General features: G+C 39.5%; 1 protein-coding gene across 1 annotated transcript in view; it reads left to right on the top strand.

Annotated features, from left to right (window-relative positions):
* CEP85L (centrosomal protein 85 like) overlaps positions 1-13216 on the top strand; it is a 110295-nt gene extending 97079 nt beyond the window's left edge. The window contains exons 9-13 of the mRNA XM_034060755.1: positions 1008-1125; positions 1456-1506; positions 6705-6812; positions 7175-7388; positions 8735-13216. Of these exons, the coding sequence (XP_033916646.1) occupies positions 1008-1125; positions 1456-1506; positions 6705-6812; positions 7175-7388; positions 8735-8898 (655 nt within the window). The 3' untranslated portion in view covers positions 8899-13216. The remainder of the gene's footprint in view (positions 1-1007; positions 1126-1455; positions 1507-6704; positions 6813-7174; positions 7389-8734) is intronic.
* The last annotated feature ends 2970 nt before the right edge of the window (positions 13217-16186 follow it).

The following is a 16186-nucleotide window of genomic DNA, read 5'->3' as shown; positions in this document are numbered from 1 at the left end:
CAGGGGAGCTACTTAAACACTAACATTTTTAGAGGGTGAAGGGGGAAGAAGGGGAGAGTCACTTTTAGTAATTTATGTGTTACTGCAGTTCACCCTCCCTCCATTGGTTAAAGGTGCATGCCACAGGAGACTGAAAGTGTTTCCATGATGAAAGGAAAGCTGGTTGGGACACCTTGCCAGCCAAATTGTTGAAACATTGTTTCCCTCTTACCAATGAAAGGCCTTTTTTCTTAGTGCCTTCATAATCTAGAGGGGGATCATTCTGACTTTTCTGAAAGCCAACAAATAGTTGAGGTGGCCTCTGGTTTCTAAATTAAACAGCAAGATAAACACTAATAAAATGTATTTCCTTTCTGAGACAAGGCAAGCAGGCAGAGGTTCTAGCTACACCTAGGAGCTTGAGATAAACTACAGAGGGTCTGAAGATTATGCTCCCTTGTGTGGGGAGCAGCTGGCAAGAGCTGCCAGCTCCTAATGCTCCCTCTTAAAAGTCACAGGGGGCTTGAACCATTGGCCACCAGTAGTCAGTGCAATATCTCATTCTGGACTCCACTTTGAGTTATGTCTGCCCTGTTAAGAGAGTCTGATTTTAAAGCACCTATAAGTTTGGGAGGTTTGAAGACTATCAATCTATGCTGGTGCTGTCTTGCCTCCCAAAGTAACGCGGAGCAGCCATGAAAACCACAAAGTTTCTTTGCTCCTGTCTGCTTTCCCTCCCTGAGCTGAACTGCTGGAGCTGTGCCTCTTGGGAGATGTAGCACAGAATCTGGCCCATAAAGCCCTTCCTGCATGAATCTGTTCCTGACAGTGCCACAGACACTTCAGTAGTTCAGGATTTTTCAGTCATTCATCCATTGTTGGTTTGCTTTTCTGTAAGTCTGGATTCTGCTAGTGTGGTTTAACAGGTCTGGTTGGAAGATGGTGCAACTGTCTAATTTCTCACTCGAACACACCCCTCTCCTCATTTCTGTCAGCACACTTAATTTTTCTTTCATGTTGAATGACAGCTTACAACAAAAAGTAGAAAAATGCCTGGAAGATGGTATTCGCCTTCCCATGTTGGACACAAAACAGCTTCAGAGTGAGAATGAATGTCTCAAAGAAAAGAATGAGAAAGCCAATAAGGTTGGTCTACAAGTAATCTGTTGTTGGCATCTTTAACCTCGAGTTCTGCATTTCTTTATTTTTTTATTTTTTTTATTTTAGAAATAAATTTCTCACTAAAGAATTACACATCTGTTGCTAATTCAGATTTCTTTTCGGTATCTGTTTCTGTTCACTGCATTTATTTTGCATTAATTTCCTGTTCTGACAGAGTTAAACTCTCTTGTCATTTACATTTTCAAATATTCCATTAAAATCTATGGCTACACACCTGCAAGCTGATTAAACAAACAAACAAACAAAAGTATTTAGAGATTCCAGCCTTTTACATTACTCACTTTTATATTCTAGGTCATTGACAATCAACAAAATCAGATAGCTGGACTGATTTTAGACATGCAGGTAAGGAACAGTGTGTATTCTGTTGTTTACTCTTGTACATTTTAGGTTTGTAAAGATAACATTACTGAAGTGTGAATTTCATCAAATATCTTCCCAAATAGGAGGCAAAAGTAGGAATTACAAGAACTTAATCTTCTGGCTTGTAATTGACATATGTTTTCTTACGGACTCATGATGTGGTGGGCACTGATGTTTGTGTGGTAGCACTTCTGTTGCTCATGATAAAGTGAAAAACTGTTGCTGTGTAGTATCCTTATTCTGCTGGTCTAGTGGATGTTGTATCAGAACTGCTCATTTAAAGTGCAAGGACTGTCTCTGTAAATAACAGTTAAAGCCTCGTATCCAGCTTTGGGGTTCAGATAACCAAAATACAAAATGTGATATTGATTAGGAGCTTCACTGTTGAGACCCATAGTAGAGACAGGTAACTTTCTAAACTGTACCACTTTGCATTACACATCATTTAAGAAAGTCCCTGTTCAACTGGTTTCTAACACATCAGTCACTCAGATATCTTAACTCTCTTGGCGGATCTTGGGCACCTAGCTTGGAGCCAAGGATTTTTCAAAACAGCAGAGGTTGTCAGCTAGGAGTCAGTTGCAGCCCTGTGGATCAGATTAACACCTTAGGCTCCTGAGACTTCAAAGTTACTTAGTGACCAGTGTTTGTTGTGGAGAAAAGGAAACATTATACAGGTTATAGCTGAGAAGTTACGACTTACTTTTGAAAAAGCTGAGCATTTCAAACACCAAACGTCTGTTTTCAGCCAATACTGAAGCCAAATTCAGTGAACTCTAGTTTCTGCATACTTCTAGATTGGCATTGTCTCCACACTTTTTGCTTCCCTGCCCTCCAGAGGGACTGAAGTTACAGGGTTGTCCTTTGAGATTGAGGAAGGTGCTTCTGGTTTGGCCCTGTGTATGTTAGCTTTGGAAGAACAGCAAAATGGTAGTAAACAACCAGCTGAATGCCTGCTCCTTCCAAAGTGGAAAGGAGCATTCTGTGGAGCTAGTGTCCAAATAATGAAGATACCTAAAACAGCTTGCATAACACTCACTAAGTGAACGTGCTTTCTTGTTTGCACACTAGAGCCAAGTTTGCTTATTTGTAGATGGTGAAAGTAAGTTGCCTTCCACAATTAAATTGTTTCCATTCTCTAGTATGCAGGTAAATAGCAGGCCTGATTCCTGTCAACAATCATATTTTTGTTTGGTGAAATTAATGTATTAAATACATTTATAGAGAAGTAGTAGGGGATTTTTAGTTGTAGCATAACATAAACCAGTTAACTGAAAAGCAAAATCGATCATTTAGGCTTCTCTAGGTTTGAAGAATACAGTTTATCAAACTGATGTTTTCATGGAGAAGCCTGTTACATGCAAAAATTAAGATTATTGACATATATACTATGTGTATATGTTTATTAGAAAAATGCTTACAAGAAATATGCATGACTTACCTAAATGTATTATCATGAATCTAAATTTTTTCATAACCTTTCTGATCTTTTTGTAACCCTCACCTTCATCTTGAGATCGGTGATCTTTGTGCACATTTATACACTTGGCTGTTTTTTGTGCTTAGTCTGAAGTGACTCTGGGGAGTTGAGACTAGGAAATGCTGAATAGTTGTGACAGTCTGTGAATAGTGTTCTGTTCCCCAGGACTTTCTTTTACTTTTCCTCTTCTGAGGTATTTTGTATAAGGACAGAAAATAAGATTTGAAAATTATGTTAGCCCTCTAATTACTTGTAGACTACAGCACTTTCTTTGTATCCTTGATCTCCCTGGCCTTCCATGTTTATTCCTTGGGAAGCATTGAAAATTAGGTCATTAGAAACTGAAATCCTGTATCAGCAGAGAAGTACAATTTATCTTCAGCTCAGATCTCATTTTATTCCCTGTCGTCTTCTGCCATTGTAAACTTATGCTTGAGAATGTTAGTTCATTGTTTTTTAACTTGCAAGCTGAAAACAAGTTCTGTTTCAGACAGCAGTGTATGAAGCAAGGCTAGTTTCTATTTGCTCATAATTGTGGCTGCATATATAAGACATCTTCAGAAAAACTGTAGATTGCAGTGGTGTTTAAAAAAACCCTGTTTTTACATGATTAATTTCAATATCACAAAATTAACTTTTTTTTTTTTACAAAATAAAATACAGTGGAACTAAGTCAAATTAAGCAATGTCTGTGTTACCCAAAGTACATCTGTCAATCTTGTCAGCCACTATAAAACAAAACTGTGTCAGGCTGGGGGTAATGCCACCAAACTGTAACTTTGGAAAGCATATGGAGAAATTAAGGGTGATGTACAAAGGACTTGTAATACTATGAGCAACTGGGATGTCATAGAGCTGTGGATGTAGCCAGGCTCTAAGCACATGTGCTTAAAATTAGGGTAGCAGAGAATGATAGATGCTAGGTTATCTTTTAGACATAAACACTGAATTCCACATCTAATAGTTCCTGTTAAACAGTGCAACTCATGAGCTGAACATGTGCGCATAATTTGGAATGCTCTACTTGGTTTTGGAGTAGTTTGCAAGTGATGTAAATTTAATGGCAGGTGTAGTTCTGAAAATACACTAGAGGAGTTAATATTTTTGAACTTGTATTCCCATCCTGAGCCCATCCTCAGGAAGGTTGGACAGTCAAACCTATAATGTCTGGTGTTGACATGAACATGAAATGGTAAGTGCTAGTACCAAGGCATGGATTGTAACGGGCTCTGGGTGTCCCTGAATGTGCTCTTCATCAAAAACTATTAAAATTTGAGGATATTTGTAAGGTGGGAGGGTGTTTTGGGCACTTGTGTTTCCCTGTTCTCCTTCCTAATCATTTGGTGCCACAGACAGAGCTAGAGGGACCTTCAGTCTGACCCAGTGTGGCCATTTTTCTCAGTCGATAATTTTAAAAAACTAAAGAAGACTGTTCAACACCACTTACAGGTTCTGCTCATCTGCAAGGACAACAAAGGAAATGCCTGAAGTAGAGCTACTTCCTGCCCTCTCCCTGCCCAGGTTGTTTCCTTTGACGTGGTTCTGGCCCTTCTTTCTTCCTCCCCTTCCTCCCGCTGGAGTGTGAAGCTGTGCTTTCTCACACAGCTTATCTTTAGGATGCACATTACTTCAGCTCTTCCTTTTGAGGGGCGTGGTGTGGATGAACTGAGAAACAGGTCAAATGTTTTTTTAAAACAAGTAGTTGTTTCTGGCTTCTGCCTGCTGATTCTTATTATTTATATGAAAATAAAGTGGGGGGGCTAGTGTGTATTAAGTGAGTATATTTTAGCACCATTGTTGTACTCCTTGCAAAACTGGAAAAGAAAATACTTTTTTTTCTCACTGTTTGTGCAATGCAGCAGTGAATGCATTGAATGCATTGGGAAATTCTGTCAAGGCTGCACACCTCTCATGAGTGGCAAGGCCATTAAAAACTCCACTGTGTATTGGCCCTGACTTGCCTCTTGACAGTTCTAATTTTTACAGCAGGCAAGTCAATTATGTAGCTTCTTATCCACTCTTTAGGCCACAAACATGGTAAAGGGCAGGCCCATATGTAGAGAATACAATCCCAGTACTGGTACCTGAAAGTTCTGTTCTTTATACATCTTGGGAACAACTCCCACAAGAATAAATTCCACATATTTTCCAAAGCTAAATAGTTTTCCTAAGACCCCCAGACCAGCATACATTGACAAAGTTTGTTGTAATTCTGTCAAGAGGGGAGCTTGGGGTTTTTTCTGTCTTTGATTAAAGTTACAGTGTCATGGTGCAGTAATTTAAACATACTTTTTACTAAAGAGTGACTTTGATCTTTCTATAGCATTTTATTTAAGCTACTCTCTAGAATTCCCCATGGAAGAGCTGTCTGCTTAGGAAGAATTTTTAGGATTATTCCTACAGATACTGAAGGGAAAAAAAAAAAAAACAAAACCAGAAAACATTCTTCTGGGACAGTGTCCTTCATAAATTGAGAGACATTGGTTTATGAATGCTCCTTTTCCTCCCCTCATTGTGGTCTATGGTTTCACTCTTTGGAAGGTTACAATCAAAACTGTGCCAGGGTGTGCACTGTTGTTACCAATGCTTCAGCTGTATTTTGAGTGTGATGGGATTGAATTTGCATCTTATAATTGAGATTGGGCAACAGGTTTTACCTATCAATGTGCTGAGCTAGAGACGGAGAGGACACTTTATATACACTGTGCTAGCACAACGTTGGATTTGTGAGCAATAACATTAACAACAGAAGAGGATTTTTTTCTTCATGAAAGCTGAAAAGATATCTCTGCTTTAAAGCCTCAGGAGTTTATATAATCACTATTCATTGTTATTAATATTCAGATAAGATGCTTTGACTGTTCCTCTTTCTGAATTTTGCCAGATGACCTTGAAAGGCATATATATTGATCTAAAAGCCACTAGAGAAATAACCGTGAGTGCTTTTAACAGCAGACACCTGTAGCCATGTTGAATTCACCCCCCAAAAAAATCCATTTTGGAAATGTCTCATGATTTCTTGTTTACATTACTTAAATAGTAATTATTGTATCTGTTAAGAATGACACTGTAAACTACAAATAAGTTACTTTTTTGTCTGCAGTTATTTTTTCAACAGAGTTGTATAGACTGTTTTATCTTGTGTGTGAATGGTTTTAAAGAGGTTGCTGCTGTGTATCAACTGTCAAAGGCTTTCTTCTCAGCTGTATAGAAGGTGAAGTGAATTCTGTGTTACAAAAGGTTGAAGGAAGTCTTTCCATAGTCTTTGTTGAAAAGAGAGGCAAAGAAAAAATCTCGTTACAAACTTGGAATTGCACAGCAAAGCTTAGCTGTCATTAATCTGCTGTTTATTTCAAAGTAAATTTTTTTTGTTAGAATAAACAATATTGCATGGTTATTTTAGACTTCCTGCGTTCCATATTAGAGTAAGATTTTACACACATAAAGTTGTTTTGTTTCTAAACAGATATTGCTTATTTAAAGGGTTTCACTGACAGTTGGAATAGCTATGTCAGTCTGCAGGGAGGTGTCAGGGTCCATCTGACTGTTACCTGGTGCAACATGATAGAAAATAAAAAGGTACTAATACAAAACAATAAATACATGAAATGTAGAAATTTACTAAGGATGCTTTTTTCTGTCAGTGCTGATATAAAGTACAAAAATTTAAAATCATTACCTGTGTTTTGATTCATTTTAGTCTATGCAAGAGAAGCTTCTGCAAGAAAAGCTGATTGTTCAGAAGATGACAAATGAGCTTGAAGAAAAAGAAAAGAATAAAGAGCAGTTAAATAAAGCTCTCTCTGAAGTAAGTAAGAACTCCAGTAACCCAACCCCTCACCACAGCAGCTGGGAGGTGCCTTGTTAGAATGGTTATAAAATCCCATGTTAGGGCTTTATAGGCTTAATTACATACTTTACTGTGCTGCAGTGTCTACCATGCAGATGTATTATAGGTATCTTTGCAACCTCAAGAAGTGAGAGATTAAAGCAATGGTAACGTGAAATAGCCATGTAAAATCTGTCTGTCTGCCATTCTTTGAAGGGGTACAGAAATACAGATTACATGCGTGGAAATTAAATATTTTTAATTATTTTTTGTGTGGTTTGGAACAGGAAACTTATGGTGCAGACTAACTTTCCCCTTTTTCCCATTTACTTTCCACGAAGAACCAAAGACTGATGGGAGAGAATGCCTGCCTGAAGGAGCAGATGCGGCAGATAGAGCAGTCCAGGCAACCAGTATCTGAGAAGATGCCAGTCGCAGACCAGTTGTTCAAGGAAATGTCCAATTGCTTGTTTGACTTGAAAGCACTGTGCAGTATTCTTACCCAGAGAGCTCAGGGCAAGGAGCCTAACCTTTCCTTACTGCTGGGAATCAGATGTAAGTGATGTTGGCATTCCAATGCTTAACTGTGTTTTGACACAAAAGAATAACAGTTTAGCTGAGTAGTGCTTGAACTTGCCCGTTAGAGGGGCCAGTGTCCCCCTTTAATGCAACTGGAGCAGTTGGGTGTGAACTGTATGTCTGGAGCACTCTAGAAAGGCTGAGCTTATAGTCTTACATGACTGTAGAGGTCCTTGCCAAGTCAGAAGAGCTGGTAGCTGGCTCTTCATGGTATGGTCATGGATATGTTCACTGGTCATGGCTGTGTTAACCCCCTAGAAAAGAATGGTGTGTAGCTAGGTGTCCATCCCTCCTTCCTGAGACACGCTGCAATCACCCTGAGGGTTAATGGATGCTTTTTTGTCAAATGCGTGCTGCTCTATCAACTCATTATGAACGAGGTGAAGCATAAGGAGGCCTGTTGTAGCTATATTATGTGGGGTTGTTTTTTTTTTTCAAAGCCTTTGGGGTCAAGTGGTAGGAATATGCATCTACTGTTGGAACATGTTCATGTCTAGTTTGGGGTAGGGGTGTCTGTGTGTGTTAGATAAGTTCAGTGCCAGGCAACTTCATCTCCAGTACTGTTGTTAATGGCACATCTTGTATTTGGCACTTACTAAGCTGTTAAGCTTAACCAAAGAAATGAGAAGCACCCCAGTCAAAGCTTCAGCATAATGACTTTGTTAGGTCTTTTCTTTTAACAAGCTTAATAGACAATTACATGGTATTAACCTGAACATATAATATTCTATTGTTTCTGAATGTTAATTAGAATTAATCAGATGGTCCAGTTCAGCAGTGAATCTATCAGCAAGGTAGAAATGTAAAAGTACAGTGTCCTCTGCCACAAGAGCTACTCTATACCACATAGTCTCACTTATCTGCGCTGTAGCCCCCTAAAGTACTGAGGAGTACAGCATATGCCCATCTCAAAAGTCCCTGAAGCCATTGTCAGACAGCAGGATGAATAGTTTGCAGCATGTTTGTAGTACTCTCATCATCTTACATGGCCTCATTTCCCAAGCCCTCCTATCCATCTTTTCTAACTGGCCATAGTAACCTCCAAAATCTCTATGAAATGGCAGTTCTACCCATGTTTTTCACTGCTGTTGAGATCCATCAGACTTCAGAAAAGTGTGTCTTTCAGAGGAGCACTGATGGGCTCTGAATTGACTTACAGGTTCACATGGTACCATGTTTTGTTGGCTTTTCATCATACTAAAGCCTGATTTGTCTTGATGTAATTAAAGTGGCCTACCCCTTATGTCAGAGGGGACTGACTAGTTGAAGTGCTCACAGAGTACAGTTCCTAGAGCTTTAACCTTGGGTGTTGTTTCTCGTAGCACTGAGCTGTTCAGCTGAAGAAAATGAAAATTACCACAGCACAGAAACCCTTTCAAAGAAGCTCTTGGACGTTTGTCAGTTACGAAAAGATATTGATGAATTAAGGACTATAATGTCGGACCGTTACGCTCAGGATATGGGGGACAATTGCATCACTCAATGACAACATTTTATCTAGTAGCAAATGACTTATTAAATGCTGCTGTGTGACAGGTCTTTGCATTTCTAATAAGGAGCCATATTGGAAGACTGCAAATAACGTTTCATGTGCATCTGTCTGAGGACTGTTCATATTTAATCTCCAGAATCTGCTGGGGAGGGGAGAGTCATTGTTTGAACAGAGTGGTACAAACTACAAGAAATCTTTTCTCCAAACTACTGAATGTAGGAACAAGCTGTGAAGAATGATTCAGTTGGACACTCTGTTTCCTTCATTAGGGTTCATTTTATTAATTCACCTAATTTCTGGAATCAGAGCATCAAAACAGCCCTGCTGCTGCTACTCTCAGTCCTTTCCTTCATCAAAGGTTTGTATGGGATTATCTGTGTTCTGAAGTCAGAGGAGAGTATCAAAGGACCTGTAGTTGTGTGTGGGGAAGCCAGAGTCTTCAGCTGCATTTCACTCTAGGAACTGCAATTGGAACAGTCTTGGAGCACTACAAAATGTAGTTGCATAAAAAATTGGAACAGGGAAGGTCTTGATTTTAGTAATGGTTGTCTAGCTTGTTTGTCCAAAAGCAGAAGACCAAGTTTTAATTCCTTTATGCAAATGAAGTCCATAAAATATAGTGCTTTCAAATTGTTTCAAGCACTTTCATATTGCTGTAAAAAGTTTTGATAATGTGAAGTCTGTGACAAACCCAGAGAGGCATAGTACGTGGCTGTTGGGGAAAAAAACCCACTGTACTTTTTGGTGTTTGTACCATACTTATTTTTCCCTTAGATCATCTCAGTTTTAAAATGTGGGTGGTCTGTGTTCCATCCCTGAAGGCCTCTGAGGTGGTTGTGAACCACCTCAAACCGTTTTTTTACCACAGCTACAAAACTAATGTTTGGCACTTGGCAAAATTAGGGCTCAAGACAGAATGTTCCCACTTAGCAGTATTAAGTATTTGGTTATCTGAGGACTGCAAAATTTTCCACATTGTCTGGGAATTCTTTATTTCTCCATTTATGTAGGAAGCAATTATATTTAAAAAGTTACGATCATGTTCCATAGTTTATTCAGTGAGTGTCACTTGGCAGTGCTGTTTCACTCCTCTGAGACAGATGACATTCAGGCTTCTGATTTCCTGGAACATTGCTGCAATTTAGCTGCAAAGTTATGCGTGGTGTAAAATAGTATTTAACTGAAGGAAACAGATACCTGCAAAGAGCAAAACCACTCTCAGATCACACTGTGTTTGAGCATCAGCTACATACGTGGTATTAAAAGAAAGTTTCAGATGACTAAGGTTCAAGTCAGTCAACTGACCGATAGTGTGGATAACGGCAGAAATCTCTTCGAAAGCTTAGCAATTAGCACCAAGAAAATTCTAGGGCAAAATTTTTATGGCAGAAGTGTTAATATCTTCAGTTTTCTGATTATATTTGTGTTAATAGGAGGAAAGAAAAAAAAAGTGTAGACCGGCTACCACTTTTAACTTGATGATGTTTTGCTTTCTTTTCATCGTTGAACAGTTAATATTCTTTTTATAATTTAGTGATTTGATTTTTTAGCTGTATGGACTTATTTATTTGACTGTTTTCTCTATCCTGAAACATGGACTAATTTGTGGGGAAAAAAAAAGTGGTGTTATTTATGTTATTGCTACATGGTATTTTCAGATAGGTTAATGTGACTGGTTCAGCTCCTGTGAGCAGTAAAACAGCATCCAGATGAAATCTCAAGTGAAATTGCCTAGTGTGTCTACTTCAAGGTAAAAGAAACCCAGGCCATCTTGTTTTACATTTCTGTGCTGTTTCTGTAGGTTTGAAGGTGTGCTTTTATACTAGTGCAAAACTGAGAACAAGGATCTTTCTTTGCACAAATGGTATGCACAGTTTCCTGTGCCTCTGACAGTACTGGCTTTTGTGACTAGGGCCTCGGCTCGTTCTTTAGGTGTAGTTCTTTGGTGGTGGTGGCCCTGCAGTGACATAGTAGTCTCCAGTTCATGGTATCTGTCTCATATCAGAATTCAACAATAGCATTTCAGAGAATAAACTGGAAGTATTAGGGAGAGAGGCAACACCCAAGTTGCATGTTAGTATTTCCTTACATGGAAATGTTGTACCTATAAAAATTAACAAGCAACATATTTTTCTAAATTTGGTGGAAATAACAAGGAGTTTAACAGAGCAGTTAGGGAGGAGCACAAGATTTTTTGAGTCCCTTTGAACTTTTAAGCTGGTAACTTGGCTGGTGTGCCTCCACCGTCCCTCCACTTACATGGTGATACTGTACTGCAGAGTTGAGATCAGTAATTTTAGATTAGCAAAGCGCTTCAGGAGCTTTTATGCTCTTCAAGTATTGGTTGAAAGTCCCTCAGAAAGGAGGACCCATTTTAGTTGTAATACTTCTATTACAGTGCTCTAATCTTGCACTGTCATATTCTCATTATGGACCCTGTAATATTTATGTTGACTTTAAAGCACTTGATTTAAAAAAAACCCTGAGATTTTCTGCCTCAGTCAAATTAAAGTAGGGAGAGAAAGGATGGATGTATGAGCCAAAGATGCAGACTACCAATTGACTGTCTACAGTGATCCACTATTTTCCTTTGATTACTTAAAATTTGGCCTGTTGTAGTAGTAGCAATTATTATATCTGCATCAGTTTATGGATGCCTCTAAATGGAATAAGCTTTGTCTAAGATATGCATGGTTGTTTAACTGGTTAAAATGTAGTGTGTGTGGTCTCATTCAGCATATTTAATACAGAGTTGGTTAACTAATGTTAACATTGGAATTGCTTAGATTTAGTCATGACAACTTTTTGCTGTAGCTATTAGACAATCTCAAGGGCTGAAAACCAACTGCTCATGAATCGATACTGTACTGTTCTGGCTGTCAGCAAATTTGTACAGTAATGTTCTGTATAGTTTCAGACTGAATTTATACAATCCTTTAAAAGATATTTACAGTAACTACTGTATTCAAGAATGTATTTTGAAAAAGACTTGGAAAGTAACTGTCTTCGGACAAGCTATAGGTGATGCTATGTATTTACTATATAGTATAGAAGTAACACGGCTCAGTTGTGTAAATGTGATTTAGGTTGCTCGCCCCTGCTCTGCAGCTTTGTAGTGTGATAGTTGTGTGAAATTGTGGAGATTGCTGTAAGCATGCACTTGGGCTCCAGCATTCGAAACTGCTGGTGGCCATGAAGTCATTACAAGAGCTGAAATTTCGTCCATTTCACTTACAAAGGTTTCCTTCCTTTGCCCTTGCTGCCCACCTTTCATTTCAAATGGAGGCAGGGAAGGGTTGACGTTTCTCTTGCAGGGTGAGAGCACAAGGAAAGGAAGCGAACCCCTTCCTCTGTGACCTGCTGTCCTAGCACAGGCAGCAACGGCAAGCTGCAGTCTCTCTGCAGGGGCATAATTTGCTCCAGTTTTCCTTGTCCTGATCAGTGGTGTTATGCAGGTGGAGTTGGAACTGTAATTGGGCTCTTCTCATTGATCTGAGTTCTGTCATGAGTGGGAAAAACATATCTGAACTAATCTGCATTCTTAGACTGCATATAAATCAGTGGTCATTATCTAAAGGGATGACTTCTTCTTATAGCTCATTAGCAATATTAATTCCACAGCTACATACCTTTGTGCCTTTTTTTTGCCTGAAGTGTATATTCCCCTTGAACTTTTAGAGAAGTTATTAGGATGCTGATGACTGCACCTTGTTTTCTTCTAACTACCAATATTTTGTGCATAAGCTTTTGTAGTCAGAACTCTCGCATGATGTCTAGAAACAGGAGTACTTAAACTGGGTACTAGGTGTACACTTTGAATGTTAGGCTGGTTGCAGAATGCAGCGTGAGCAGGAAACTCCAACCATAATGTGTTCATTTTGTGTATATAAATTGCAGTATATCATTAGTTCAGTGGGGAAGAGCATCTGGAGATATCTTTTAAAAGCACAGCTGACATATGTATTGGATCAGTCCCTGAAGACTGGTAGTTTTGTAAATTGGGTTCAATTTGTGAACCGCTCAGAATACCTCATATGTGAATAGAGTTGTCATGACTTAATCACAATGTGTTCATTGTAAAAAGTAAAGGAGCCACTGGCTGGCTCAGCTTTAGGCTTGTTGTTCTTGCCTCTTTTTGTAAATTTTTTTTAAAGTAGGGTTTACAGCTAGAATTTTGAATGCCAAAGTTCTATTTATTAAATAATAATAAAAGTTTTCATTGTTAATGACTGGTATTTTTCCACTGGAATTTGTTTGTTGATGTTTGGGATTTGTATCCACAGAGCAAAAATAAATTTTGTTACAAAATTGATTTCTTCATGTTTCTCATTTGTCCAATAGCTGGCATGTGACAGAAGTGACCAAAGCTGGACTAAGAGCAGGAGGCAAGAAAGTAATCGTGAAAGATCTTCAAAAAGTCTTGGTAGCAAAACTACTGTTTTGGTGTAATGAAAGGGGTTTAGAGCAGAGCTCCTTGTAAAGTCCCGGATGCTTTCATAGGGAGTTGTACCTGTTTCTGAAATTCTGGTTTTGATTGAAGTCATTTTGGTTTCTGATTAAAGATGTTACAGGTAGGAGTTTTAAAAGACTAATAGCACAGCATAATAAGAAGTGTTATGAAAGCAAAGTTGATGAAAGATTCATCAGCTTTGGAATAACATGGTAGCCCCAAAGCCAGTCACACAGGGCAAGAAATAATGGATGGTGAATTGAAACCAGCAGTGGGCGTGGTACCAGGAGGAAAACTGGTGATCAGAAAATATATGTGTTTTTAATTACTGCTTTTCAGTTAGCAGAAGCAGATGGCTGGTCAGACTGAGCAGTAGTTAAGGCAGTCAGAAATCCCTGCTGCATGTAGTACTGCAGGTCAGTATAGTCCAACACAAGCAACATTGATTTCCCTTCCATGTCAAGTTAGTGCAGTCTGAGAAAAAGTCAGAGGTTAGGGGTTGTAATCAACGTGACAGGAGTCTTCACAAGTGCCAAGTGAAGTGAGGTCACCCCACAATGGTTTCTTCTGACAGTTCCTTGTGAGAGAGTGTAGATAAGGCTTGTTTGAAGCATTGAGTGCTGAAGGAGCTTTGCGTGTAGAGTGGTGTTCCCCTTGTCCCCATCTGTACTGCATCATGCAGAGCACAAAAGTGGACAGTGTCGTGTTTTCAAAGACACAGGGAAGTTCATTCTAATTAGCTAATGCATTATATATGGTAGAGATCACTTGCTTTTCTCCAGGCTTGTGACTGAACATTGAAAGATGGGATTCTAGCTCAATTAAAAACATTCTGTGCCCTGCATAAATGTATGTAAAAGGTTGCACGCATGCCAACTTTCCATAAGATTTCTGAGGGTGACCTTTTGTGAACTGCCCAAAGTGAGGTTTAGGTTTCAAAGTATCATGATTAAAGCACTGCTAACAATAGTAGTGGTAGAAAATGTTCTGTTGCCTTTATGACACAAACAAAATACAACTCCAAATGTGGATAAAAGTGAAACGTTGAGCATGAACGCTGCACGTAACACCACAGTATCTTGAATGAGGACAACTTGCAACAGCTAAATCTGCAGCAGATAGCCTACGTTATGTAAATTAAGCAACTGCAGGATGTGCTAACAGCACTGGGTCGTTTGTTTTGTAAATGGATGGGTTCAGTATACTTGGAGAACGGCCAAGTGGCAAGGGAAAGCGTATACTGTTACCAATGACGTTTAATTACACTTTGGTACATGCATATTTCTCTTCCTACTTAGTGTGAGTTAAGTCCCCTTTAAGGGCAGCTGCTGCTTTTCTGTTCCTTTTCTTGGTGTACAGGTGTGAATTCCATAGAGGTAAAGGCATGCCTCAAGTCCTGGAGTTGAAGCCTGCACAGTTTGTGAGGAACCTGATAGGTTCAGCTAATGCTTGATGGCTCTCTAATGAGCAGTTTGGCAGCTCCCCTGAAGAATGCGACCTGGAGGTATTAATAGATAAGAAGACTGATTTACTGGTGTTTGTACCTGTGAAAGCATTTTCCTGGAGGAAGGCAAAAGGAAACCATTGTCATGTTCTGGTTGAGAAAAACGGTATCTATTGCTGAGCAAGTGAATTGTAGTGCTGGAGGTTGTGGTAAGAGACTTTCCTAACTGAAAACTCCTCAAGGGGGAACCACATAGAATAAAAAAAAATTGTCTTGCTTACATTAAAACTGAGAATACAGGTAGTTCCTGGCTGCCCAGAAATGCCGCCCCCCTGGGTTGTTTTGAGCTTTGTGGTAGCCCCAGGTGCCAAACTGGAGGGTACTGCAGAGCATTGCTTCTGTCAGCTGGCACTGGGGTGAGGGCCCAGCCATACCCTGGCCTGGTGCAGGGCTGAGCTCTTCCTCAGGGAATCAGGAGATGGCTCCAGTCACAGTGCTCCAGAGTGGGCTGAACCAGGAGCTGGATTTACCTGGTTTCTCAAGAACCTGACTTGCCCTTCCCAGCACCAGCAAGATGCAGCTCACGATGGATGTGGGCTAGCTGTGAGACAGGTGCTGCAGCCACTTGTTTCAATCACAGAAGGCTTAAACCTCATCCTTTCTATGTTAAAACACACTGGAGGAGACAGTGTGAGGCCACAACAGCCTTTTACATGTTCCCAAGGCTGTTGTACTGAGCCAGCAGAGGAAAGTAGTTCAAAATGTCTTCATTTGCAACCGACTACTTTGATGAGGCAACAGTTCTTTATCCTTATCAAATGTAATGATTTAGGGAAAAATATCCCCTCTTTAATAACTACATTTGGATAGATTAAAACATTTTCTTTGCTATTGATCTCTGATGACAAATTAATTGCCATTCTTTTTTTCATGGCTGGTATTTGAGGCATACTGCAGAAAATTATTTGGCTGAGATCTCTAAGCTAATGCAGTAATTGGAGCAAGGACTCATTGTATATCTGCAATCGTATTCACTTCCATTAATTTACCAAAGTATTTCCCAGGACTCTGCAATCACTTTTGGACTTTCTTTTAAAGTTTGGGTTTATGTTTCTAAGCACAGGGATCAGGTGCATTACAGCTGGGCTTGGGGATTGCGGCTGTCTGCTTAGACGTGTCTGTTCATGAGAGTAAGTCAGTATGCCTTTCTAAGGCAGTTGGGGCAATGGGACTTAATGGGCTGATGTATTTTCTAACCTCCTGTTATTTTTGACCTCATAGTGGCTAAATCAGACAATGCCAAATTCGTTCGCAGTTGAGGGGGAACCCAGTGATCAGAGTGAGTGATGACATGAACTTTTCCAGATGAACTGTCTTTCCCCAGTGTG

Source organism: Melopsittacus undulatus, chromosome 3 (genome assembly GCF_012275295.1).
Source record: "Melopsittacus undulatus isolate bMelUnd1 chromosome 3, bMelUnd1.mat.Z, whole genome shotgun sequence".
Classification (NCBI taxonomy): domain Eukaryota; kingdom Metazoa; phylum Chordata; class Aves; order Psittaciformes; family Psittaculidae; genus Melopsittacus; species Melopsittacus undulatus.
This window is presented reverse-complemented; position numbering and strand designations above follow the sequence as displayed.